Below are 27,954 nucleotides of genomic sequence, written 5' to 3'. Positions count from 1 at the left end.
CAAAGCGCCGGTTCTGTTACCTTGTGCTTTTCCACATTCTTTCTCCAATGCCCCACAGACGGTTTTCATGCTTTGGGTGGGTTCTTCCCAAATGAGAGTTGTGGTGTGTTCCGTTTTGTTTTCCAAAAAAGGTAAAAAAATAAAAAAAAATCAACTTTGTGATCCAGATTTTTTTATTGTTATTACTCCCCTTGAAGATTTTTGTAGGACTCCGGGTACTTTTTTCCCAACAGACGGTCTGCGGACATTTGCTGTTGAATAACAATGGGGAAAGGATAAGTATTTAAAGAAAAGAAGTGATTAATGATTTTCTGTATAATTCTCGCATTTTTCTTGGCTTCTGTCTGCTTATAATGGCTGTGAACTTTCAGGTCCTATAGAAACCTTCTTTTCTCCCCCTTCAATTCTATTCATACTTTCCAGCTTTGATTTAGTTCTATAGAAGTGACATTCCTTACAGCATATGCTTTTTAAGAACTGTTTTTGGTACCCTTAAAGGCATAGCCTCTATCTGAAAATTACGTCGCCTTTACAGAGGAAGCAGATCAAAGGGGGGAAAAACAGCCACCAAAACAGATGCAGTCCCCACTACCCTTCATCGAAATAAAAACTCCGAAGCTTTCCCCCTTTTGCCTTTAAAAGGGCACAAGTTCACCCCATACATACACAACTCCATTTTTCCAGCACAGGAAGTGTAGCGGCTCTGCGTCACATGACCATAGACATATTTCTCACAAACTGTTAAAAAAGACAGAATAAAAGACATAAGGGGCGATTGATGTGGGGGCGGCAGGGACAACTTTTGAGCGCAGTTTATTTGCGAGGTCTGAGTTACGTTGGTAGTAGGAAGGGTCACTTCAAACATTCCTAAGCCAGGTCTTTGTTCTTGAGAACGTTTGGGATATTTTACTCATTCCTTGGAGGCTGGAAGAAAGCCCGAACACCTCACAAATAAGCGAAACTCGCTTTCTTATAGGAAATACACCCGAAAAGTACAATTTTTTGTGTGGTTTCCAGGCCTCCTTCCCCCCAGCCCGCTTTTTTAAAACCCTGACTTAGAACTGGAATGTTATTTCGCCCTGAACAGTATTTTCGATACTTTCTATGAGCAAGAAAATGAAAATTAATACAAGAGCTGTGGCTCGCGAAAGAACCCATTTGTCTTCTTGATTATCTATTTGCTTGTCAGGGTTTGAGCTATTGCAGTAGCCAGCTCCTTTGTAATATAAAAATACACAGAAAACCTGCAAACACGGAGAAACATCTGTGCAAAAATTATACTCATTAATGTATTAAATACCTTGGAGAAGAAGCTGTTTTAAAAATGAAGCAGCCCCTCCTGAGGGCTGCACTGCTGCTTTCATTCCCGAATACATTGCAGTGCTTTAAAGACCAACACAGTTGAAACCAGTTTGGGAACACATCACACTGCCATATTAATATGTGCTTAGAATAAATAAATCATAACAGGCAAGGCTTAGCAGTACTTAAGGCTGATATAGCCTCTAGTCAAACATGTTCTGTTTTCATTAGCGAGGTATAATTGGCAGAAATCCCTACGCAACTAACCCACAAGTTCATTTAAAAAAATCTAGTTGAAAACACGCGGTTTATAGTCACAACGAAAATTTTATTTCTACCTGCTTTCGCTCTGCTATGTACAAGTTACCATGAGCATCACAAAGAACAATAGGAGGTAATTCCAATGAACAACTGGGGGGGAGATGCCAAAAGTTCTGAGAACTCACACCCGCTCGGAATGCCAAGTCCTTTGGAACCCGGGGGTGAGTGGGGGGAATCTGACCGAAGTTCCCATGTCCTGTTTCATCCAGAGCGGAAGGTTTTGCCTCCTTCCGTGCCTGTTCACATGCTCAGTACAAAACCGGACTGACTCCTAATGGAGCAGCGCCCTGTGTGTACAAAGAGCTCTCCCTCCCGCCGCTCCCTTGCACGAACCTTTAAATTCCGGTAGCATTACTTGATCAAGTCTCTAAACTAAATAAGCCCCCCTCCCACCCCCACCCCGATTTACAAGTGAGGTAATTAACCCGCTGGACGAAAAAAATGCGTGGAGGGGGTTCGTTCATTACGCTCCCTTATGCGGGTCTCCTTTCCACCCCCCACCTCCCAGTTTTCACTGGGATTGCTTTAATGGTGCCAGCCGCTTCTTCCTCCACCGCTGTGCCCCTGACTATGACAATATTCAACATCTTGCCAGCTTCCCCGCTCCTCGCACTGCGCGGAGCAGGAGCTTGTTTGGCTTTGGTCTGTAGGGCTGCGCGCCCTTGGTGGCTGGAGGGAAGCCTTCTCTTTGTAGGCAGCAAAAGAAAAGAGAATTCAGTTGGTCCTGAAGAAACCGAGCCTCATTTATTAGAGGGAGCGCTGGTTGTCGACCTGAGAGCGAGCATAAGGCCCCTCCTTTGTACGGGAGAGTAAACATGACAAATGGGGCAGAGTTTGGTGTGATTAAAGATGAAACAAGGATTCATCTGAGCCACGTTTGCAAACTACCATCTACAGGCACAACAGCAAGTCCCTGGCTTTTGTTCGTTTGGTGGCTGAGCTTCTCTCCTCGCCTATAAATAAAAAACACGTCCCACTCGCGCCCTTTGGAACATATAAAAATTATCAAGTGTCTGCTGCAGACACACGCACTCACAAACAAAACACACGAAAGAGTCATAGGCTACAGGCCGGTGCGTTGGCTCGGGGGTGAGCACCTCCTTGTATCTGCAGGCCTGCAGAAGAGTTGGAAGAATTAGACCTGATCTTGGTATTGGGTAATTTGTGATCTTTTTTCCATTTCATCCTCCTGTTCTGGAACCATATTTTGATCTGGCGCTCGGACAGGCACAGGGAATGGGCTATTTCCACCCTGCGCCTCCGCGTGAGATAGCGATTATAGTGGAATTCTTTCTCCAGTTCCAGGACTTGCTGCCTGGTATAAGCTGTCCGGGAGCGTTTTGGTTCTCCTCCTGCGCAACTGGGATTTACTGAGCAAACAGAAAGGGGAGGGGGGAGGAGAAGAGAAAAAAAAAGAATTACTGAGCTGCCCCTTTAATTTTTTTTAAAGTGTCACCCACTGTTTTGCTGGGAAACTCCTCGAGGCAGAAAGATGCACCACGGTCTGCCAAAAATACACCTTTAACCTACCTCCCGCCCCTCGCTTCAGCCTGATTGTTTGATGTACATCCATGTCCGAGTGTGTTTTATATCTCCCTAGCCATATTTTACACAGGCTGACCTGGATAGCACAGATAGTGCATATATACGTACGTGTGTGTGTAGTTTAAAACCACCATCTATACATCCATCTACACATTCATCTGTACATCCAAATAAAAATCTTTTCTTTTTCGTAACATATCGAAGAAAGAAAGAAAGAAAGAAAGAAAGAAAGAAAGAAAGAAAAAAAGAAAAAGGCAGGCACACAGTGAAATACTAAAAGTTTACTCAACCCACCACTTAAATACAAATTACAAAAGCATAAAACTTAACGTATGAAGATTCAACGGCCATAAAAAAGTAGCCTGCAAGAAACTGGAGAAGGATGGTAACAGAGACTTCAAAGGCACTTGGCCAAGTAGAGTCATAAAAATTTATGGAGGATGTAATTATAGTGCTCTGCAAACAGGCGATCGTAAATCTCCACGAATGGTTATTTTACAACGGGTGCAATAGGCTCGCCACCAGACTTTGAGGTGCTAGTTAGTATAAAGCAAAAGCCACTTTAGTTCACTTACCCGCGCTTACATGGACTTTTTTCATCCAGGGATAAACTACTGGCTCTTTGCAAGAAGCTCGAGAGGGGCTTTGGCTCAGAGAGTTTTGGCTACAGGAGGGTGGAGGGCTGGGGGTGACCGACTCGCAGTGGTGGTTTGGCTCTGAGAGGTGGCTCTGAAGTCCGGGCGAAGGATGAACGTGACCCCTTGGGGATAGCACCGCTGGCTGGTGGCCGGAGCCCTGACAAGCCGCGTAGGGCTGCTCGTTGCAAGCTGACCGCGGCTGGTACATCGCTTCATGCTGGAAAGGGGTCTCTCGCCTCTGGCTGCTGTAATATCCCGGCGAGTGATTGGGAAGGTAATCGTTCTGAGAATATTCTTCGCAGGGTGGGAACTTGGGATCCACATAGTTGGAGTTGATCAAAAAGGAGCTCATGGCCATTAATTGCTTTGAATTGCACACGCGCACACCCCCCAAATTGCTAAAATTTATTCCTATCCCCCCCGCTCGTTTCCCTGGTCCCTAAACCCTCCTACATACTGTCAACTGAACAAAGTTGGGAGTCCATGTGACAGCGGCGGCCAATGGCGAGGTTCCTGGCGAGTCCCGGATAAGGAAATGTGCACAGGCTCGGACGCCTCTTGGATTTTTTTTTTAATGGCCAATATTTACATACGCTCCGCCGGGGTGAGCGGCCCCGGATGCCGCAGCCTGGTACTTACCCAGCCCGGGTTGGGAACCCCACGGCGTCCCCCGTGGTAGCAACCGCGGCTCCCTTCCCGGCTGCGTCGGGGCTTAGCGGTGTGTGGAAAGAGAAAAATGGACGATTTGCCCTAAATGGGGGGGCGGGAGGGGGGCCCCAATGAGCGCGCTGGCAGCTGAGCCCCGGAGACCCCCCCGGCTGGGGTTTAAATTTCGTTCTGACGGTGGGCGAGGCGGCGCGCCCCTGCACGGAGGGGCTGGCAGAGATAAATAGGGCTTCTTTGGATCGATAGAAAATTCATCAGCTAATTCGGGGTACACAGCCTCCCGCATTACACTGAGCTTCGGGCGTCCATCGACCGCTTGCCAGCCCCGGGTGGAAGACAACCCTTCCCCTGAATGCGCAATAAAGGGCTCTATGCACAATTAGAGAGAAAACTAACTTGTCTGCTCCCCCAGTGTAGTAAACGTGATTTAAAAAGCCACACTTGAGCGGGTGTCGAAGCGCGTAATAATCCCTTCATAAAAATCAGGGAACAGGGCGGCGTGCGGCTGGGTTGCTCATATCTAGTGTAATTTAAGCAATTATATAGATTAAAGTAACAGCCCCCCCATCTCAGTGACGTAATGCTTCTGACACCCATTTGTAGCGCAAGTATCGGAGGGGTAGCCGTGTTAGTCTGGATCCGTAACAGCAACGAAGGGTCCTGTGGCACCTTATAGACTAACAGAAAAGTTCAGCGAGGCGATAAAGTTGACCACAGGAGTACTGGCGCTGGGAGCCTAGGTAAACACCCGAACATTTCTCTTCGGTTGGAAGGGGATCTTCTGGCCAGAGCTTCTTTTCATCCTTTGATTTAGCTACTTTTTTATCTTCAGGGAGAATGACTGTAGTGTTTGTGTCAACTACATATTCCCCTAGACACGAATTTGTGACACAACTTCCGCTACACAAATTCGGATCTACAGGGTACATATAGAAGACAGATGCGTCTTTCTTGTTCAGAAATCTTCCAACTTCACTTAACGGTAATAATTCTCTTCGACTTAATTTATTTTTATTTTAATACAGAAATCTTTGTTACTAATAGAATTAATTTATGGATAAACAGGGTTAAAATTTGCACTTTCCAGAGGAAAAAACAAATAATGAAACACAATGCTGGTGATTGTAAGACTACATAAGTAATACAGGACGCTCCTACCCATTCATTTACACATCGAACTATGTTGCAAAAATTTTAGTCCTGTAATGTATTTAAAACCATAACAAGAGTCCCAAATGTTCATTCTTTTCATATTGAAATGTGGTAGTTTATTTCACTCCAGATGTGTTCTTTTCAGTATCATCCACTGATGAACAGTGACAAACATTTGAGGTATTTTTGGTTCAGTTTCTGTAGCTCACCCAAAGCTTGATATAGATATATAAAGTAAATTACGAAGAAAGAGAAGCAAATGAAAGTAACTGTCGAACGTAAAGGCAGATGGTTCGATGTTCTTTTTTTATGACGGGCAATTCTTTTTATAACCCGAGAAAAAGATCAAAGGAATTTCATTTCCGAAAGCAATGAAATATTCATACTGTCTAGCTAATGAACGAATGAGAATTGCCTCTTGTCGAGACTTCGGCTAAAATTACAGTAGCTCCAGAGATTAACAAGTGAACATGCTCCTCCAGCGCAGACCCACCAATCCCGAAGAGAGAAATCAGCAGGGACCAAGAGTGTCTCAAGATATAATCATATTTTAACACACAGTCAGAGACGATTCCATAAAGATGCTACATTTCCCCCTTCATTGGCCGGAAATACTGTCTCCCCCCGCCCCACAAATCGAAATGTATTTCAGAGAGCGCTGCGTTAAAAAAAAAAAAAAAAAAAAAAAAGACCCTCCTAGGGCAGAGGATGAAGCAACATCGCGTACCGCTAAGATTTTCCGGCTGCTTAAAGGTGAGCCGACTGTAACGCCCACCCAACTAACGCAACCGAGACCACTTCGGAGCCAGCTCCGCTGCCACAGACCCAGGCTTTGCAACCTCCCACGCGCCTAACGCTCACAGAAAGTTTCTTGCAAACTAAGCAGATCTCGGGGCCAAGGGTGTTCCACGCTGCATAAATGCGCCCCCCCCCCCACCAGCACCTCAGCTGTCCTGGGGAAGGGAACCGTGGATCGGAAATAGACCGCCTTCTAGCACAACAGTCCGAATCCAAGCTGCTAGACCCCCTGAAAGTCTGATTCCTCAACAAACCCAATTGCACCAAACCAGTCCTCTCGGAAGAGACTTTTATATTTCAACTCCGTCTCCTTCCGTGCTCTTGTTAATTTCCCCAACAGCACCAATATCCCAACCGACACCGGTAAATCCTACACCTCCCTAAACAACTAGGTAAGGCCTGTTCTGCGTGCATCACCCCCACGCCTGCCCCCTGTCCCCCGCAAGCATCGCGTTTTAATTTCCCTGTGCAATGACAGACAAAGGGGTTTGGGTAGCACCAGCTCCCCTAGTGTTTGCCAGAAAACTGGTTGTTTATTTTTTTCCAGAAGTCTCATTCCGCAGCTTCGGGTCCCGAACTAAAAAGAAAAGAGATGGGGCCCTCTCAGCGCCCCCCAACACACACACAACACTCATTCACACTCACACACACACACACACGCACACAAAAGTTTTCACACTTTCCATCCCGCTCATAAAAACGTCGAAGGGTTCCGAAGTTGGGAAAGACAGATCTGACTCCACCGAGGTCTCCCTGCATTTCAAAGGGGACAAGCCGCCTCCACCCCACCCTAAGCCACCTCTGCCCCTTTCGCCCCTTCGCAGCCGCCTCGCGCTTTATTGGGACTGTGCAATAAAAGGCCGGCGGGCGGGAGACAGGCAGGCACCGCTAAGGCTCTGCAAAAGAAGGAGGTAAAAGCAGAGGGTGGCTCATCTGGCGAGACACCTGCTCAGGCAAAAACCTCCCAGACAAGGCCTTAATGACCTGCCTGGGCGGCCCCTTGCCTGACCCCCTCCTCTCAATCGCCTCCTCCCTTGAAAACCGAATTTATAAGCGGAGCATCTGGGGTCTTACCCGCTCCCCACCCCGGTTGTGCCCCGGATTCCATTAAAGGCTTTTCTTACCTTTCAGTTCTACAGGTTGCGGCGCGTGACCTCTGAAACCGACCCCCTTCCTGCCCATCCCCCACGCTAGGTGCGGCGGGGGACAGCAATGAGTCCCTTTAAAGGGAAACCTTCCTCCCCCCTCCAGCTCCAAAGAGGACCCGAAGAAGCTCCCACACAAGTTGGCAAAGGCTTCCGGCCCCGACCCAAACAAGGAAAATCCCCTCACCCCGGAGCCCAGTTCCGCTCGACTCTGGTGCCCCCGAAGAGGGATTATTTCCCCATAAAGCCCCTTCGATCTCCCCCCTCCCCGCAGCAGTCACCCCTATTGTCTTGAAAGGCAAACAAGCCCCCGCTACCGGCAGGAAGCGAGCGACAGGCCCTTCTGAGCATTTTGGGGCTGGAAACCCGCAAGTTTTCGTATTAATCTCATACTTTGTCAGTCTTTGTTAAACAGCGAGGCGTGTCCCGAGCGCCCGGAACATTTTCATATTTGTTAGACGCTCTGACCTGAGTTTCACCCCGCTCCGGGGGCGCTTCGCTTGCCTGTCTATAATACGCTTGCATAGTTCTCTCGGTCATATTGAATTTTACCCAGGTCATTACTTTGGAGAAAAATGGCCGGGCAGAGAATTTTATTCAGCCCTTCCCTCCATGGCTCGAAATTCCAAGCGAGCTGGGTGCGCGTCGATCTGTTTGTAAATCCCCCTTTGAAGATTTTTTTAAAGGAGTCCTGTCCTCCAGGCATTAGAATGGCCGGTCCTGTGCACTCTGCCACCCCAAGCACAAACGTTTGGCTTTCTCCTAATGAGCGGAGACTTCCTCCAAAGAGCACGAGGCGCTGAGCTGAGACCGGAGGACGAGATTTCTGTTAAGCGGCAACTTGATCTAGGTCACAGTTTTTGAAAAAAGTCATAATAAAAAAAGTCGGCTGAATGGAAGATTAGACGGGAAACAGCCCACTCCTGTTTCCCCCATGAGCAAACGATTCAGAGAAGATCTTAAGCGTCTGTTTCTGACCAATTGTGCGTATGATTTTATTCTAAAACGCTTTTGGGGAAAAAATGCCAAGATCTGTGTTTTAAAGAAGGAGCTGCAACAGTTTTCCATCCCTTACGTACCCAAATACAAATGATAGTCATAGTGTGAATTACTACTAAGGGGACAAAACTTAACACTCTCCAGGATATTTGAGTAAAAATAGGCTACATAAGATTTTTTAAAATCTATCTATCTGTCTATCTATCTATCTGTGGTTCGCACACACGCACAAAATGTAGGGTCGTGATTGTTCCAATGACAGAACAAGTCTTCTGAAAAGAAAACGGGAGATTTTAATCTACTGTTTTTGTAGAAATCACCTTATTTAAGAGTATTTCGACTGCTTTTGTGTTATAACCAAATCCACGCACTCAGATATGGGTCAAGGTTTATGAACTAGCAGTATCCTTGCAAATAATATCTTAATTTCCTTTCCTTAGGATTTTTTGTTTGAGTTGGCTATAGACATGTGCATTCCTAACCTGAAAGCTAACCGTTATGATGAAAGCGAAAATATTATTATTATTATTATTATTATTATTATTATTATTATTATTATTATTATTATTATTGCCTTGAAATTATACCTGCTTGTTCTAATATCCCGAAAACAAATGACAGTTCTCCTCCATTACCTGCAATATAAACCTGCACTTGAAATGACTGCTCTATAGAGATAAGTGTGGTAATTACAAGAGCGAAGAGATGGATGGCCCAAGTTAGTACTAAACGGTAGCTCTTGTATAGTGATATTTTATAAATACCAAGCAAATTCATCGTAATTAATTAAACCCCCGCCTTATCACGCCAAACAAAACGCTTTGCAGTCTCTCAAATTTCACCCACTGCATGAACAAATCCAAACCGCCAAAGCAAAGGGTATCTTTCCCACGACTCTAAGACTCTCTCTAGCTTTTTTTCCAAGAAAAAAATGAATCTTGTAATAAGTATTTAGCCAGTCCAGATCTTTAAAAAGAGAGATCACAAGCAAAGGTGCGATGTTTTGAAAGGGTCCACACCGGTTCAAACATTTGCTTTAGAGGCTATTGAAAAATAGGCTTCTCCCCTCCCCCCGCAGCCTCGATAAAAAAATAATATTTGAAGTTTGGGGAGGCAAAGTGCAGCCGTCTGTGTGGCAATAACTGAAACGCCCAGGGAGATATTTATTGTCTCAGTTCATTAAATTGTTGCAAGTGGCCAGAATGGATTCACAGTTCTAGCAATAAATATAACCCAGTGCTTTCGGATTCAGAGGAAAAGTCCAGGGAAGGGCAAAATTAGATCGTTAAACTGAACCAAACGGCAAAACGGACACGCTTCCCACGAAGCCTCAGTGTAGGGCTACGTTTAAGAGTTTGTTAACCAGCGTTTTATTTGGTATGTCTGTCCGGAGGCATTGTGCATTTTATGCTGTTGAGGTGGAAACGCCATCACTTCTTCTACACCCCCCGAACCACGTTAATTTTCCCCTTTACATCTTCTTAAAATAGCGTTTTCATTTATGGTTTGTGTATGTAAAATCACAAATCAAAATACTATTTGAGAAGATTTTAAAGGAAAAATAAACATCATTTATCTAGATAGTGTTAGAGAATTCAGTTTGGGGGCTACTTGGCTTAAAGACTGTAGAATGAACATTCTTTCTATATCTATTTATGTATAATACAACTGTAGAAAGAACGTATATAGGAAAGTATGAATGTTCAGTCCACAGTCTCATTTCATACACACATATGTACCGTGTCAACAGCATTCATATGTGATCTTAACTATCAATAGTTAATAGACTAGAAGGACTTCCGTGTAGTTGGATTTACTACATTGATCTTGCCCGTGTGTTCTTTTAAGTAGGTTCTCTGTGGCGTTTCAGAGATTATCTTTTGTTTTAAAACAAACAAACAAACAAAAAGTTTTCCCAAGTTTCATTCATCCACCTTCCCATCTACCGCGTTCGGAACTGGCGAATGACAATCTCATTCTCTCTCTCGGCAGCGTGTTAAGCTAGTTCAGCGTCTCTTACCTCGCTATCATTTTCTCTCATCTCTGCCCATAAGAAAAGGGCCCTTCCTCTCCCCACCCCGCCCCCTTCACCAAACCACCACTTTTTTTGAACGCTGACATCCCGTCTATCTGGCTATCCGCAAGACTGAGTCACGCACTGCGTAAACTTTTGACCCTCAACTTTTTGACCCCTGGAGCTCTAATGCTGTACTAACAAGCCCCCCAAAGACCACAGCCACCTTCTACGTCCTCAGAAAGTCAAGCTGTACAAGATTGCCCTGGTTTCTAAACGCTCGTAGCATTGCTGGGTTCCTTCCTTGTCGGGGGTGGGGGACAAAATTTCCAGGCTTTGCATATATTGCACGTGTTTCTCCACATCAAGCCATCAGGTTCATAGACGGGCGGAATTACCTTTCCCCCCCCCCCTTTACACTTCGTTGTTTTCTCTGTGGGTTTAGAAGAAAAAGAGAGAGCAAAAAATGTCCCTTAGACTCCAGATGGATTCATCTGCTTTCGAATGATTTCTGTTTTATTTGCCTAATGGGATGTCAAATAGGTGAGCTGTTGAGTAGATGAGTTGTTGGCTGCCGTAATTAGCCTGTTCTATTTTTTTTTCCCCTCCGGGCTGGGGGATTAGAGGAGTTTGAGGTTATTTGTGGGGGGCTGGAGGTCTGAGAGAGAAGTGGGGGGGGCTGTGTTGGAGCGGGGTGGGGGTGGAGGGGAACTCGCGGCGGCACCAAAAGAACCTACAGAGACCAAAAGCCAAGGCGGCGAGCCACTCCGAGACCCCGGCATGACTGTGAACTTGGTCTGAAGCGAGCTCTGCTGGCTGCTTGGGGACGTTACAGGCTCCAGGATTTCACCGACTAGCCTGTTTCCCACCGACTTGTACCGACTCTAACCTTTAAAAAAAGGAAGAAAAGGGATCCCCCTCCCCGTGAACTACGGCGCCCCTTTTTAAAAGCTGGAAAGTCCTGGTTTTGCCAGGAAGGGCTCGTACCGGGGAGGTGTGACTGGGTGTGCGTTAAAAAGGAGCACATCGAAAAGGAGGGCGAGCGGCAATCACACTCACCCAGCCTGACTCTTTCGGCGCTTCCCGGGAAAAGGGTGGCTCTTGAAATCTGGTTAGGCAAAGGGACCCGGGAAGCATCGCGCAGGCTAGACACCCCCACAAGCGGCTGCGCCCCCTTTAAACTGCCCGGGGTTGAACAGGGCCGCAGAAAGATGCTAAGAGATCGCCATGAATGGGAACTTCCCGGAGCCCTTCAAAAAAAGGTCTATTCTCCAGTGAAAGCCCTGAGCTGGGAGAGAACCGCTGCGAACTCCCCAGCGTTCTTGGGCTTCCTAATCGTAGGGCGATCTATTTATCACGTGAATGCGGTAACGCAACTCCCTTCCGTTCTAAATAATAATGATAATAATCATTTTATTTTTAAAGCGCTGGAAAGTCATGAGAAATTTCACTGCAACGTTGAAATGCTATTGTTCAATGTTTTTTGCTAGGGGGTTAGTTTCCTGTTGACCCGTGTAGGTGCAGATCATTTTGGTGTGGGTGTGCGTGGGGGTGTTCACAAGACTATGACAAATAAATAATCATTTAAAAAAACACAGTGAACTTCGGCTCGGCTTTCCTAACCCCGCTTCTCACTAAGCCCTGCACAGAGGGCTAGACAGCGTTGGTTTCCAACGCGCTGGTATTTTTTTTTAAATAAAGAGAGGGAAATTTAGGGTGGCGAGTTGCAAAAAGACCAGTGTGGTTTGCCGGGTGGGGGGGCGGAATTATTTGTCACGCTGGTAACTGTTGTCCCTACGAGACTGGAGCAATATTCCCGTCTCCAATGTGATAGCTCTTCTCAAACCCTCTTTTAGTGTTAACAACCAATATATTTGATTAGTGAGTCATAGTCGGGGCTTTTTCTTCCCCGCCCCACCCCCACCGCCTCAAAAAAAAGCAAGCGGTTTATGTTGTTCTTAAAAAGGTGACCCGCAGACCCTCTCGTACGTGTGAGATATAACTATTGTATTTTGATAGGGTGTCTTAGCTCCCCAATATAGAAGCAGCTCTGCCTAGTCTGCTGACCTCGGAATGATCCCTGGTTCCTATGAATTATTGATGAGATATGAGCTCTGATTTCTCTTTTCAGCATGCAAACCCCATTATACTGTTAAAATGGCGATTTAATCGTTTAGAATAGCTTTGCTTCCCCCCCAACTCATTTGTGTCCCTTCCTTTTCATTTAATTCTCTTAATTAAATCCTTTAACAGATTTTAATCACTTTTTGGTGAATAAAATAAGACCCTCATACACATCTGCAGCTAGGTTACTTTGGGGAAGTTTTATTTTGTTTCTAAGTTTGTGGGTTTTAAGAAGAAGTGTGAAAGAGGATTATTTCATCTCTATTGTTTTCGTTTTACAGCCAAATTAAAACACGCCTGCAGGAAAAGGCTAAAAAAGCCACAAAACACGCTGAGTTTAGAGGGTTTTTTTTGTTTTGTTTTGTTTTGTTTTGTTTTAAACAATCAGCACTTCTGTGCCATGACATTCCAGGTAGTCTGGAAGGACACAGTGATATTGAATTGCTTTTGGCATTTGAGCGGTTTCTATTGCTATATTATCTATCTATGAGCTGTTTCTGCCAGGGTTTCCTACTTACTGCTCAACCACAGAGGTAAGGTTACCAGGGTATTTCAACAGTGAATTTTTATTCGCTGCCCATTTTTTTTCCTTTGGCGTGTCTCTTTTAAATAGCGGAGGGATCCGCTGAGCAGATTCTTTGGGAGATAAGGCTTTCCTGTGTGCTGTCCGCCTTGTTTATGCAGCGAATGTCGAGGCATACACTTATGCGCATTCCCTGTATGTCCAAAAAGTCACTTTTGAGAGGCAATGAAGGCGGGGGTCGGCTGCGTTATTTAATCCGGGGTTGAACATTCCCCACCCAGCCCACGAACACGGGCATTCTCAAGCGCTAGGCCCTCCACTAATCGGCCAGGTAGGAGGACTATTTTTTTTAATTTCAAGAGGAGAAACCACTTTTCTTTGTTTACCAAATTAAGTGGAAATCCTTCCTGAGTGGAACCAAATTCTAAAGCTGCCCATCAACAGAACAAAAGGTAGCGCAATGCGCCCATTTTTAATGTCCAACCCATTTGCAGTGGATGGAGTTAATTAATGGGCTACTTATAGGCCCAACTGGATTCTGGTGACTTCCCTGGGCTTTGGGTCTAGTCCTTACGTTGCTGGACGGACAAATATTTATTACTAGCCCCCATTTACATTTTTACCACACACACACACAGAGCTGTGGTAAACCTGTAAAGAGAAATAGACAGAATCTCAAGAGAAGCTATAAAAATATATGGGTTGTTTTCTTTTAAAAATCAATTGCCATTTCCCTGAGAAATAAACATACACACCCACGCAAACACACAGGCCTAGTAGCAAAAATCTCATCTCTATTCTATCTTCTACAGCTGCTGGCCGACTAATTGTTTACTGTCTGATGTATGCCATTAGAGGCAGGGAAAGGATGAGAAATGCAATGGGAATCCTCACCCGGCTGAACGGTCAGAGCTCTGTTTTCCTGTTTCCTCTGCTTACACTTCCTCAGCTCCCCGGCAAAGGGAGGTGGTTTGTTTTGTTTTGCTTTTTTTTGTTTGTTTTTTGTTTTTTTCAGGGTGTAGGAAAAGGGGAAAGATTCCGAGCCAGTGAATTCTTCCTTGCTAAAAAGTGGTTGCCAGTCGCACACACTGGACACCCAGGAAGCAAGGGAGACAGTTCATACCTAAACAAACCATCCTGGAAGCGACAGAAAAAGCAATGTAGGTACAAGGCAGGAGTTTTGAAAGGGCCGAAGAATGGGAAATGCTTTTAATATGGCGGGACTATCATTCTTACAACGTGGTTAGGTGATATGACAAGGCCCAGCCCCAGACCTACTTCAGGCGTTTGTAACAAACTTGACATTCGGGAAATAAACGGGGTTACTTGCAACTATACCAATGACTGACTGAGATAGAAATGGAAATCATACAAGCTTTAACCTTGGCTAAAGACACTCCTTCATATCAGCCAAGTGACAGGAAGGATTATGCAGGAAGCACAAACGGACTTGCTGAGTGTGGATGGACTTTCTGCATACCCTATCTGTCTTTGATTGCTCTTTCCATCTCATTAACGTGTTGCATATTTCATGTAATTAAAAATGGTGATGGTTTACTTTGATATATTGTATACTTTGGGTCAGTAGACCTGATTGTAAAGGAAAGTTTGATTGAGATAAGATACAAAAACTGAAACCCTCATGTGTAACCCTTGCCCATTTCGAATCAGGATGTGGGATTATGGCATTAATCCAAAAATAGATAACTAGGTAGATAGATGGGATTAAAGTCATATATATGGCAATAGCATATATAGACATAGATATAGATATAAACATTAATCCTATCTATCTATCTATCTATCTGACAATGGCAATCACATCTGTAATTCTATCCCTGTATCTTGAAAAAAGTTAAAAGCAAATAGGCTGTCCAATAAATATTTCCTTTCAGTTTTCTTGTCATTCAGGTACTATAAACTCCAAGACTGCTGCTAACAATGTGTAACACTCAACATTACTTCTTAACTTCAGGACAAACCAGAGGGTTAAAGAATATCCAGGTTAGTAACCTGGTACCACCCCAGCACGTCTACCCTTCCTTTACCTGCAGTAAATACTTCTCTTGCTGCACAGGATTTCTGGAATCTCTAGTGCATTGAGCGGAAAATCCCCACTTTAAAACCATTCCCTCCAAGTGTCCAGAAGCCAGCAAATGGCTTTATGAATAACCGATACAGAGTCACAGCCCTCGGTCAGATAATCAGAAGACAGTGTTAAAAATTAAAAGGACTCAACTAACTAGCAGGCTCCCCTCCCCCGCGCAAGTCTGCCTTGCCAGAATTTTGAGTTTCTCTTTGCAGTCGTATTTGTTAACGTCCCAGGAGCGGTGGTCAGGACTCCTCTCAGAACAGTAGGAGTTCCAGGACTGTCAGTCAAGTAGGTCAGATCGAATCTAGAAGCTGAAATTGTGACAATAAAGATGACATCGGACACCTGGAGAAGGGCAGGGGAAACAGCCCGAGGAAGGAAAAACTATCCCCAAACCGCTGCTGGAAAGGGTGGCGTTCTTTCGCGCTGTGTGAAGGAGACGGACATGTGTCCACCAAATGTTGCTCCACCATTAGAAAAAAAAAAGCCTTCTGCTTAAGAGGGGAAAAGAGCATTCATTGCTGCAGCAGGATTCTGGGACACCAGGGGAGAAAATACCCCCCCACCCACACACACACACAGCCTATCCCTTTTAACTTTTGGAAAAGATATGGGCACAGACTTGCATATGTGGGTGGCAGATCTGGAGTCCCCTCCCCCGCACAGATTTCAACACCTGAGAGTTAGAAAATAAAACAAAATTAAGAATAAAATCGGTCTATTTGTTTGTGCTGAAAAACAATCAGCCTGACTGAGGGGAAAAAACTCTGAACTAAAAATAATTCCAAGTTATGTTTAGCCAGTTTGGGTGCAAATGAAGGGACACCTGAAAGCGACTTTGTGACAGGCGTGTTGGGTTGTTGTCTCATAAATATGCAGGAAAATAGACACCTCACCAGGACTTTGCCACCGCTGGCGGATGGACCAGCGAGGGTAAATACTCCCGGCATCTCTGCTGCACGCCCTGCTCTGATAACTTGTTTATTTTCCCACAGAAAAAAAGCTTTGTAATGAATTTTTCAGAACTGCCCCCTCTTTATGAAGCAGAACCGATACCTGTGGAAGGCGTTTTCTCGACATACATTGGGTTTAAAGTTAATCGAACCCACCCTATGCAAACATGCAAACAGAAGCATGTTTGAGGTGGGCTTTTCTTATTATTATTATTTTTACTATTTTTGTAGTCACTCACAGGCAAACCGAAGAAAGACATAACGGCAGCTATCCAGTGTCCACATATTGTACAAACAAACCAGGGAGCTGTAAGGGTTCGGTCTACAGAAAGAAAGAAAAGCCCAGCGGGGCTATTTTAGTATACATCCAGCCGCGGAAAAAGCTAAAATTTTTCAGGGATTTTTTTTAAAATAAAGTTCTTAAAGGAAGTGAGCAAAACCAGAAATAGTACCAGACAAAAAGCGCCTTGAACTGCCAAAACTTGGGCCATATTTGATCGTGACTGCGCTCAGTATAAAACTCACTGAAGAGCCTCCAATGACTGAGTCTCCATTGACAGATCTAAGAATAAAACAGAGTTTGTCTGAAGTACATTTGCCCCCAGGAAAAAAAAGCTGGGATGGCGTTTGCAATGCAATCCTAATTAATCTTTACGGAATTCCATTTCCCCTCGTTCCACAAAGTTTACGCTGCTTGCATATGGGCCTCAAAGCTTTGCTAAGACCTAATGAAACATCAAATCTCGGGAGTGTAAGAATGTTGGACCTTTGAAAAGTGAGAAATCAGGCTTTGGAGAGAAAGAGAGAGAAACCCTCCTCCCCCACCCCGCTCAGTCTTTAGCAAATCTAACCCTTAAAACAGTTTAATCAGATAAGATTTCAGAAGGACTTACTTTCAGGAGCCCAAGCTAGTGGTCCTCTGGACTGAACCCTGGACCAGCAAAGCATGATACCAGCAATTGCAAGGGTTTATCTCATCTGGAAAAGTGCTCACCCATTTCTGCCCCTTACAAGCCAAACCAAGCAGTTAAAGTGTCACTTAACATTCTCGAGAATGTGAAATATATTGTACATTGTCAACTCCCCAAAACCATAAAACTAACTTTATGGACCTCACGTGACTTTTGAGAGCCAGTGAGGGGTATCTGTCTGAGGTCTGGGCGATTTTTACGATCTAACTTCTAGATAAAACCCCTATCCATTTGACATCTAAATGTCATACCTACTTTTGCTATAGTTTGCTATTGGTAAATATGTCTGTCTGTAGATGTAGTGATATATCAAGGGAAGGCAAGCAAATGGTTGGGGAGCTGACAGTTCACCTCCTATTCTTTAAGAAGTACCTAAACAGTGTGGGATTAAGTTTGGTAAGTTTATAAGATCCAACTTTACTTACTTCGAGCAAAAAACGGAGCTAGCTTGTAAATTATATGTCAGTAGCGTTTTGCCAACAGGGCGACTTTAACTGAAGTGTCTTGTGCCTAGTGAGGATCCCAGAGCAGGGAAATGGAAATGTTTGCCACCTTCGATTCAGCTACATTGTCCGCGGCGCAAGTGACTCTTTGTAGAAATGTTATTTACGTGTCGAGCCAGAGACTAGGCTATCAAAACATGCACAGGAGGCTGCGAGTATGGCGTGAAGAGAAGGGTATAGACGAGTGAGCGCGCACCTATAGCCAGACAGATCGCTTTATTTTTAAAAAAGTAATATCTGCCAGGTCCTGAAATGCGCAGCTAGCCAGATGGACATTGCGCAGCATTTGTAACTTCCTGCTGTAGCCTTAGCTGCTGGAAAACATTGTGTCTTATATGAGATTTGGATGTTTTTGGAGGGGATGAAGCCAAGTTTAGAGATTATCGCAGGGTGTATTTCCTCCGCAGGCGGCTTTGGCTTTCCTCCTCGGCAGTAAGGTTCTGTTACGCGAACTTTGCGTGGTTGGCTTCGGAGAGCGTGGCCCGTTTTTTAAATGCTCCGTCCACAGCCCAAGCTCCGCGCCAGCCGTGTTACCCGCCGGGGTTAGCGCGTGCTGCGAGCTGTGCGCGGTAAGCGTGGGGGGAGAAAAGACGAGCGGAAGGCTGCTGTGAATAGGAGACATGTTTATTTGACTCGAAGTAAAGCTACAAACAAATACAAAAAGCATATTGGCCAACTACTGCCAGCTGCCATTTTTACACAGAACACTGCATTCACTCTGCCCGCTACAAACTGTCTAGGAGTCACACCAGAATAGTCCTGCTATTTACAGACACAGGAACACGCTGCGGTTGGTCCAATTTTATACATTTCTCTTAATGGTGAAGTCTCCCCGCGTCTGAGCAGACGTCTCAGGCTTAGCCGGGGCTAGAAAGCAGGGTGTGAAGTGGGAACTAAACCACAGACTCGACAATTTTAAGACAAAAAGATACAAGAGCTTTTTTTGATTTTTCCTGTTTATTTTTTCTTTACAGTTTTTGTTTTTTCATTTTTTTTTTTTTGCTGTTTTAGTGCAGGAATCCCGACGTCAGATTAGGCAGAGAAAAAAATCCCCCCTCCCTCCCAATAGCTGTAAACTGAGAAAGTAGAATAACCCAAACAAACCACCGTCTCTGTTATCAATTTATAAATAAGTTATAACATTTAAAGGGCTCACATAAGACATGCTAGTTTTCCAGAAAGCATCAAGAGAGCACGGGCACAAACATTTATAAGAACACCAAGGGCGTGGAGGGGGCATCTGGAAATTTAAAAAAAAAAGACAATAATAATTAAAAAAATAAACTTAAAAAAATGCGACCACGACAGGAACGCAGTCCCGGGATAACAGTACCAGGGGAGTTGTTTACAATCTCAACCACATGCCGAAAAAAGGTGCCTCACTGTACAGTACTCTGTATCCCCCCGCCCCCCCGCCATTTCTTCTCCTTTTTTTCTTTCCTTCGCTCTGATTCACGGCTGGAAGGCGCTGCCCGCAGAGGCCACGCTCATGCTTTTCAGTTTATTATCTTTCTTCCACTTCATCCTCCTGTTTTGGAACCAGATTTTAATTTGCCTCTCGGAGAGACAGAGCGCGTGGGCGATTTCTATCCTCCTCCTGCGCGTGAGATATCTGTTGAAGTGAAATTCCTTCTCCAGTTCTAGGGTCTGGTAGCGCGTGTACGCCGTCCTGGCCCTTTTCCCGTCCGGTCCAGTCATGTCTGGAGAATGGGGACAACACTTGGGTTGCGGGGGGGTTGGTTAAATAGCAAGGCCCGGTCTTACCCTTCCCAGGACAATCGCGGATGGTTAATTCCAAATAACACCCCTCCCCCACGCGCGGATTCTCCCCCCCCACACCCTCTGTCCCCCAGCTCCCGCATATACAACGCAATAACCGCAATTTAACTCCTCAGCCTAAAACTCGCGTCCTTCCACCTCTGGGTGCGCGCGTTAAACATCCAGCTTCCCTTTGTGCTTTTCCAACCGCGGGCTGCTGATGCCAGGGATCTGCGGGTGGCTTTGAGCTTGGAACGAGCAGATTGCCCAGCCGACACCCCCCAGGAAAGGGTCGGGGGCCCATCTGTCCAGAGAATGCCCGTTTTAGCGAGCAGTTCTCCCCCGACTTACCCGCCCCCCGCGGCAAATCCCCCCGCAGTTTGCAATGACCTTTTCTCTCTATATATCTGCTTTAAATAACCCCGCGTTTCGCAGCAGGGGTGACAAAGACGCGGCCTCACAGGCAGCCCAGCCCTCGGTTTTAAATCAGCTCGCAGCGACAGACATACAAGGCGCTCCAGGGCTGGGTTTCTTCTCGGAAGCCTGCCGGGCTGGAGCTGAAGCCGGGCAGGGAGGGAAGGCGGACCGGCGGGCGGACAGGAAGGCAGGGGAGAGAGGAGAAGGGCGGAGGGAAATAAAAGAAAAAGTACATGTACCATGGCTAATGTGAAGCTTCCTCATCCAAGGGAAGATCTGTGGCGTGTGCCCTTCTGCCGCAGCTGTGGAGGTGGCGACCGGCTCTGTCTGCGCTCTGGCAGCGCTGCTGCTGCTGTTTATTTGGTGGCCCTCCTCGGTTCCCGAAGACGCGCTGGTCTCGTCTATTTCTGTGAAATTTGTGTCGGTGCTGGCAGGAGTAGCCTGGTCGGAGGGGGACGGGGCGGACTTGCCTCCATGGCTGTCGCTGTTGGAGCAGGGAAGGGACTCGGGCGAGGACAAGGAGCAGCTAGAGGCTTGTCTAAAGCGGCTCTCCTGAGCCGGCGGTGCTGGGAAGGTGCGGGAGTTCTCTCCCACCGCCCCAAAGTGGCCGGAGGAGGCTGAGCGGTTGATGCTAAGGTCCATCCCATTGTAGTTGTAGCCATAAGAGCTGGGATGCATGGTGCTTGAGTCTCTGTAAGAACCGTTCATGGAACTGCTGGTCCCATAATTTAGCAACTGATAGTCGGGGCCATTCGCATAGCGCCCTGAGAACGAGTTTACAAAGTAAGAGCTCATTTGGGTTATTTTGGAGGGCTTGATTTGTGGCTCGTGGTCGTTATAACCCGGTGCTTGACGATTTATGATGTATTAATGAATTATAGCAATGCACTGTACTTCGTTTTTGCTATGTATGCGGCCAAATATGGGGGGTGGGGGGGCGTTTGGGAATCACGTGCTTTTGTTGACCAGTCGTAAATTCTCACTGATGACCTCAAGAGGTAATTCATGCTCTATGGTTACAAATAATGACGATCTGAGAATCGTTAGGCCCAAGTCAATGCAAGGCTTCAAAAAAAAAAAAAAAAAAGTCAGAAGAGCGAGTTTGTTCCAGGTTGGCTGAGTGCGCCACCTACTGGGGACCGGCTGATTCTGCAGGCGCGGAGGTTGACGACCCAGCCTTAATATTTTTTTAAAGGCATTTAGCAGCAATTTGCACTCTTCATATATTTGTGAAGAACCCCCCCCCGTCCCCTCTCGAAAAAGTACCCGCTCCATTTTCAACCCGGGCATCTGCTTTCAGATTTTATTTTGCTAATGAAGGGGAAAAAATGCTGATCAGACCCAACTCGGATTATTGTCAACAATCTAGTTTAATTCTGGGGTCTTTGCATGGGGCTGTTATTTTCTTTAAATGATTACCCCTCTTTTATAATAATGGTCTTTGTGGTGGGGCGAGGGGGGACCGTTCACCTAGGGAAGGGGCGCTTCTGTGTTTCAATATCGTAGGGGGAAACGGAGCCTGCTGAAAGAAATAACATGTGTGCTTTATTTATTTAATGTATTTATTTTCATTGGCACAATGAGAGTTTGGCTTTCTCCACCTTCTCATCAGATTATCAAGTACACAGTAACACCTTGTAATTCTGGAGGGGGGAAAGCGAGGGGGACTGGAGATCAGCCGTGGAAACTGGTTAACAATCTTGTTTTTAAGATATTCTTGATCTTGAATATCCTCTTTCACACACACACCCTTTAAATAACGCAGAGTGCTCTTCCCCCCAGTGCAAACCTGAAAGAAATATGAGGTAGCAATGAAAACCTGAAATTTGACCAGGGTTTGCTTTGTTCAGCGCTACCGTGGGTTTTTGTTTTTGTTTTTTTTCCTCCTTGGCAGTTTAGGAATTTCCAAAGCTTGTCTGCAACTCATTGGAAATTATGCGCCATATTGAAAGTGACATATAATTATAATAATTACGGGCAATGAAAAGAGTGGCAATAATAGTAAATGTCCTACAGCTGTGGAGCTCCTGCATCAATTGATGTTAAAAGTGACTGGCATTAAAACAGCTTGTGGCATGAGGAAATGGATGCATATGTAGGTATTTTGGTGGAGAGAGGAAGGGAAGAGGTCTTTTGAAAAGCATTTTTTCTCTCTCGTGAAGCATCAGGAGTGTTGTTAGAATCGAGCTGAGCAAGGTTTTGTTTTAAACCTGCTCATCCCGAAGAGAAAACCGCCTCTTTTCGTTCATCTGGAATTTGTAAAACCCAAGGAAAGTGGACAAGATCTGTGAGTTCTTCAAAGCACTTTTTCACTAGCTCCAAGTGAAAAGACCCTGTAAGGAGAGCCGCTGCCAAGGTGTGTGTCCTGTGTGAATGCAGACAGCTGTGAATCAATCTAACCCTCCTTAGTTTGCTGAGATTATTTTTTTCAGGTTTAAATAATTCCCTGGCATGGAAAAAAAAAGTTTCAACTAAAACTATACATATACAAAAGCCTGAAGCCGAGCTCTGTTTACAGTATCCATCTCTCTGATTTTGGAAAGTGAAATAAGGGGCCAGATGTTTGAAAGATGCTAGACATACGTTACGTATCTTCGGCGGAGCCTATTTTTGCTTCCCTTCTTTGATTGATTATGGATATGGAGCGCTTTCCCTCATAACTCTTTTTACTGTAACAATAAAATAGCGCGATCTCCATGCAGACTGTCAGCTCGGAGATATGGTTGGTGAAAGGTCCTGCATTTAAGATTAGGCAAAAAAGGGGAAAAGCAGATTTATCTCTCAACTGTAACTTCCGTATGCCGCGAGTTGCTTGTCCTTCCTGATTAGAAGACAAGTGTCACACGAAGGGCCAAGCCACCGCCGGCTTCTCTACCAACCTCTCAGCTGCACGGGAAGAGCAGAGACCAGCACAACGTCCTTATGATACCAAAAGGCTCAGGCTGAGACCCAGCCTTTGCTTTTATTAGAGTACTCCGTGTGCATAACCTTGACAAACTACAAACACAACACGTACAAAAATTAATAAAATAGAGTATTTTGTGGCTGTTGCTTTTGCACCCTTCTAGGTAGTACTTCTCTCTTCAGTAGGTTTGCTCTGTTCTTTTAAATGAAACTAATTCCAAAGACCCCAGGGTTGGATTCATTTACCAAAAGAGAGGGGGGGAAAACAACCGGGAGGAGGGAAATCTCTAAGTCAGTCGTGCATGAAACGTTTTACAAAATTAAGACAATAAACACCCAAAATGACATATATTGCAGCACCTCCATTAAATACAAGAGTTAGCAGGTTCCTAACAGTGACACCAAGGGTAGAAACACAGGTAAGAGTTGCAAATTATTATTATTAATATTATTATTATTTATATTATATTATATCTGGGGGAAGAGAAAGCAAAAAACCTCAACTAGAAGATGATTTTTTGACACGACAGATTAACCGAACACGAGTCCAGCCGCGCAAATGTGGGTTGGTGGCAGGCCCCCGTCCAGCTGGCTCGGTTATTTTACAAGCACTGCACCCCTTGGGGTGGCTTTGCCCACGCCAATCCCTTCCCCCCACCCTCCACCTCCTGGCACGTTCCCTCTCTCCTCGATAACCCTTTCACTCTGCGGCTTTCTCCTCTTCCTCCTCCGCGCTCAGCTGCGTGGAGTTGAGCAGTTTGTTCTCCTTTTTCCACTTCATCCGCCGGTTCTGGAACCAGATTTTGATCTGCCGCTCGGTCAGGCAAAGTGCGTGCGCGATCTCAATGCGGCGGCGGCGGGTCAAGTAGCGGTTGAAGTGGAATTCCTTCTCCAGCTCCAGGGTTTGGTAGCGGGTGTAGGTTTGTCGGCCTCTTCTGCCACTTGGCCCGAACGAGGAACCTGTTCGGCAAGACAGAGAGGTGGGGAGATACTCGAAGGTTTGTTCTAGCTCAGAGCAGTGCCGCAGAAGCCGGCCACTTACATGGGAGGGGGCGTTGCGTGGCTGGGGTGGTGGAACCCTTCTCTGCCTTCCCCGCTAAATTCTTTTACCTCCAAATCCTCCAGCAAACTGCTCGGGACGCCCCTTTTCGCAAAGGCAGCCCCGTAACACCCCCCTGAGCTGCTAGGTCGCCTGGCAGACTTGTTAATTTCTGCATAAGAGTTCGACTGGTACCAGGTCCCGCAGTGCCTTGGCGAAATGGCCAGATCAGCCTTATTCCATTATGTAAAATCTCAAGGTGTCTTTCCCCCCCGCCCCCGCCCCCGCCCCCACCCTCACCCTCCCACACCTTAGTGTGCTTCCTCCCTACCGGCAGCGGTAATAGATCTGGGCATTTAAGCAATAATGAAGTGTATCGATCTAGACCAACTCTGCGCATTAGAGGAGATTCAACCTTTTATGTCCCTGCGCTAATGGACATCAATTTGGAACTTAAAAGGCAACAAATAATGAATGTAAACATGGAAGGACTGTTACTTTTTTGAGCGTAGAGATGGCACTTAGACCAGCTATACATCAGGGGCGCGGGGGGGATCTCCTTTGGCAGACTTTTCCCTATGGGTGAGTTTCATTAAAACTGCAGCGCTCTCCTTTCAAATATTTAAGTTATTTCCTATTATTTAACTCCAGAAAGGGGGTACGCGGTGTGTGTGTGTGTAACCATCCTGTCCTGGATGTGAATAGGTCTCTCTCTGCTTGTGCGGAGGACGCAGAGGTAGATAAATCATTGAAACGGAGGGGCAGACGAATTAGAGCGTGTAAAGAAAGAAAGAAAGACAGAAAGACAGAAACGTGCCTGTCTAAGTAGGGCCCAAACTTTCCCCCACCCCTTAAACTGGATCCGGTTAAAGAAGGAGGTTAGCCAACGGGACGGCCCTAAAGTTTTGGTGTGTGGCAGGAACAACTTGGAGGCTCGTGCGCTGCCTGACTCCTCCGCTGGAAGTTGGAGCTAAACTAAGCTTTTCCTGTTTTCTGCTGCGAATACGAGAAGGCGGGGCGGGGGGGAGAGGGCGAAGGGGAAAATAAATAAATGGGGCAAAAAGCGGCACTCACTGTTGCAAGAGTTCATCCTCTGCATCCAGGGGTAGACGGGGGTAGGACCCTTCTGCTCCTCACTTTCCCCGAAAACAGTTTTGTGCTGGGCGCAGTCTGACTTCCGCTGGTCCGGGGCAAACGGAACGTGATCCTCCAGGTTGGAGCCGGCACAAGTGGGCTCCTTCTCTCTGTAAAAGCCAGCTGCCCCATAGTCACAGGCGGAGGTCCGGCTGTAAGCCCCGTTGGCTTGCTGGTAATAAGAGGAGGAAGGGTAACCCTTGTCTTGGACGCCACTGGCTCCATAGGTAGCCGGGTAGTGCCTTAAAGGATCCGCATATCCCGAGGCGTATAAGGGGATTTGTCCCAGGAAGGGCTCCTGCCCAGCGGCCAAGCTCACCGGGAAGGTAGAGTTGACAAAATAAGAACTCATTGAGAGGAGGCAGCCGTCCTTCCCGGGCTTTATGATTTGTTGTGTTTTATAGTCCAAGTGCCTGAGCTATTAGTAGTATATCGGAGATTGGGTTTTAGCTGAAGGGGATGGCTGGGTGCCAGCGAAGGACACAAGGAAATAGAACCATCTGATCATGGACTGACCAATAGCAGGAGTCTGAGATTGCAAAATAGCACCCATGAGGGGCTCGCCGTGCACTGGGGACCCCCAGAACAAACCGCCCGACCCCCCTTTTCCCTCCCTTTCCCACAACAAAACGCACCCCCTTCACCAGCCACGTCTCATCTGCGAGAGATAAATCCCCGGGCGTTTTGAAGTCTTTAAAACAATCATTTAAAAAAGCCCCACACCAGCCGCAGACCCAGATTTCAGGATTATGGACATAAAGTTGAATCCCTTTATTCTAAAAAGTTGACCCGCGGTGCCCGTTATTGATTGCAGAGCGTTGGGGTCCTAGTGATGCGAGTTCTCCCCCACCCCCAAGAAAAGCAACTTTTAATTTATTTGCCCCAAGAGGCGGGTCTGATTTGCTGCAGGGGCTCGGGTTTAGCGAGGTGGTGGGGAGAAGAGGAGTCGGTGCTGGTAACTTATTTCTCGTGTTTGTCTAATGAGCAGAGATCGACAGAGAAGAGTGTCACGCGCCTGCAGCATCAGACCGGACGCTAAGTATTTATTTGCCGCAAGAGGTACAGCGGGAGGAGATGAATGGGCGTCGAGGTAGTACCTTGATCCCGGGCTAGCTACTTCCACAGCTATCGACATAGACACTGAATTGTGCCCTCTTGCGTTTTATGGTTAATACCAAATCTACTCCCGACCCCTCGCAGTTCAAGGCAGGCTTCGGTTACGATCAAGACCTGTCTCGATTGACTGTCACCCATCGGGGTGGGGGGGGGGGGGGTATGTGGCGTGTCGATTGCCTAGAAGGTGAGCGGAACTCCTGCTTTCCTATTGTATCACCCCCCGCCCTGGCGTTTGGCCCCGCCGCCAGGCATCTGGTGTCAGAAAAGTTTGAGCCTGTCAAGGAGGAAACTCGAAATCCCTTATCCTGGGTTTTTTATTATTTTTTTATTTTTATTTTTTAGCAAACTGGGGCGAAAGACCAAATGAGATGACTTGGGCAGGGATTGACGGCCCTTCTTTCTGCTTTGATTCACCAGCTGTGAACTAGGTGTGGTTGGCAATAGCTAGTTACCCCCTCCTCAGATTTTCCTAGCGGAAGGTATAGTTGGGTTAAATATTTTGCCATGCTGCGGGGAAGAGTCATGGTCTGCAGAGGTTTCCTCAGCAATAAAATGGACAAGTGGTGGGTTTAAGGCACATTTTCAAACTCATCCCTACCTGTCTGTCTGTCTCTGTCCGTCTGTCTGTCTGTCCTGCGCAATGAAATGTGTGCAGCACACAGTCTACACACCTATGTACGCATACACGTCTGTGTGTGCTTCTGGTCTGGAATCACACGCCATTTACGAGGTCACTGCAGGACTGCTCAGATCTATTTTCCCTGACCAGGGTTAAATATTTATGAAACTGTTACCTTCCCAGGCGCTAATTTCTTTTAAACCTCATGTTCACAGCAGCAAAGCCAAGGCTATTTATTCTATGCCATCACTGCAATGGAGACTGGATGGAGAGCAAGCTTTATAATTCGAGGAAATAACATGCAAAGGAAGTGGGTTTTCCCTCCCCTCCTTTCTGACTGATACCTATTATATTTGTTCTTGCAGAGTTTTCCTTTGTGTGTGGAGTGGACCCAAACCTGCGCAGATCTGTTTTATTGGCCTGGGAACATGAGATTAAAAGAGAGATTTAGGGGGGAAACCCCTTCCATGGAACGCAGCGAGGTTAGCTGCTTTGCAGGAGGCAAAGACGTTTGATTCGAAAGTTACGCAAAATGTGTGTAAGAGTAAAACCGTGAACATCTGGGATGAATAGCACAGCCTGCGCAATCTGGGCTATGGAGCTTGAAAGCCTGAGAATTAAATGAGTGAGTAAAATTGCTGAAAACGTTTTCTTTACATCTTTTTAATGATGGCAGCTGAGCACATGCTCACTCCCGAAGTCTGGTTCAAGAGTGTTTCTCCCAACATGGGGCTGTAGGTCGCAATTCGATTTACCCGGCCTTTGCGGCTGAAGCTAACTTGTTTTGGCTGTCGTCCTTTTTATTTCTATTGTGAAAGAAAGAAAAAAAAATAAAACCCACTCATTGAAACTCGCCTCTCGCCAATTGATTATTATTGAGTACTGGAACGGTCGTTGGGACTGGGATCTTACACAGGCAGATAGCGCTTCACTCCATAATATTCAGGGGCTTTTAGTGGGAGGGGAAAATACAGAAAAACTTGGTTTAAAACACGACTGAAGCTTGTGCTCACTTTTGGAAAAAGAATGCACGGAGCCTAAGGTGCTCGTCATCCTCACAGGCAGACCTGTCAGATGGCATTTTTACCATCTGTCATAGGCACCAGCGCATTCCGCAGGCTTTCGATCACCGGTAGAATTCTGTGCTTCGTGTTCCAGGGGGTCCCTCTAATACCGTTTTAAAAGCTTTCTGAAAAGTTACCTTCGTCTTTATCGGGAAGA

The 27,954-nt window shown here is 46.1% G+C and overlaps 4 protein-coding genes and 1 long non-coding RNA gene across 8 annotated transcripts in view; 1 reads left to right on the top strand and 4 right to left on the bottom strand.

The window, feature by feature from the left end:
• Positions 1-17,185, bottom strand: part of HOXB3 (homeobox B3) — a 41,787-nt gene extending 24,602 nt beyond the window's left edge. The window contains exon 1 of one of the 2 annotated variants that reach the window (XM_074978738.1): positions 17,166-17,185. The gene's annotated coding sequence lies outside the window, so the exon portion shown is untranslated. Of the gene's footprint in view, positions 1-20; positions 151-17,165 lie in introns of those variants that run through there. The other variant, XM_074978736.1, reaches the window with a different exon arrangement.
• Positions 125-4,218, bottom strand: HOXB4 (homeobox B4). Of its 3 annotated transcripts, XR_012642685.1 has the most exons (4): positions 3,744-4,217; positions 2,660-2,993; positions 667-738; positions 191-251 (listed from the first exon to the last, which is right to left on the bottom strand). XR_012642685.1 is itself a non-coding variant. In XM_074978743.1 (3 exons), the coding sequence occupies exons 1-2, from the start codon at positions 4,162-4,164 to the stop codon at positions 2,680-2,682; spliced, it is 735 nt and encodes a 244-aa protein (XP_074834844.1). In that variant the 5' UTR covers positions 4,165-4,218; the 3' UTR covers positions 125-251; positions 2,660-2,679. The 3 variants fall into 3 exon arrangements, 2 of the variants coding, with proteins under 2 accessions (XP_074834844.1, XP_074834843.1); XM_074978743.1 differs by lacking the exon at positions 667-738 and having other exon boundaries at positions 125-251; positions 3,744-4,218; XM_074978742.1 differs by lacking the exons at positions 191-251; positions 667-738 and having other exon boundaries at positions 2,665-2,993; positions 3,744-4,179.
• Positions 3,942-27,592, top strand: LOC142002557 (uncharacterized). The gene is made up of 2 exons (XR_012642686.1): positions 3,942-4,080; positions 27,099-27,592. It is a non-coding gene; the product is annotated as an uncharacterized LOC142002557 (long non-coding RNA).
• On the bottom strand, positions 18,355-20,960 carry HOXB5 (homeobox B5). Its single transcript, XM_074978741.1, has 2 exons — positions 20,161-20,960; positions 18,355-19,446 (listed from the first exon to the last, which is right to left on the bottom strand). The coding sequence occupies exons 1-2, from the start codon at positions 20,714-20,716 to the stop codon at positions 19,199-19,201; spliced, it is 804 nt and encodes a 267-aa protein (XP_074834842.1). The 5' UTR covers positions 20,717-20,960; the 3' UTR covers positions 18,355-19,198.
• HOXB6 (homeobox B6) lies at positions 20,997-26,087 on the bottom strand. The gene is made up of 2 exons (XM_074978744.1): positions 24,939-26,087; positions 20,997-23,785 (listed from the first exon to the last, which is right to left on the bottom strand). Exons 1-2 carry the CDS (start codon positions 25,348-25,350, stop codon positions 23,526-23,528), a joined length of 672 nt encoding a protein of 223 aa, XP_074834845.1. The 5' UTR covers positions 25,351-26,087; the 3' UTR covers positions 20,997-23,525.
• Positions 27,593-27,954: the final 362 nt, after the last annotated feature.

The sequence above is a fragment of the Carettochelys insculpta genome, chromosome 28 (genome assembly GCF_033958435.1).
Source record: "Carettochelys insculpta isolate YL-2023 chromosome 28, ASM3395843v1, whole genome shotgun sequence".
Lineage (NCBI taxonomy): Eukaryota > Metazoa > Chordata > Testudines > Carettochelyidae > Carettochelys > Carettochelys insculpta.
This window is presented reverse-complemented; position numbering and strand designations above follow the sequence as displayed.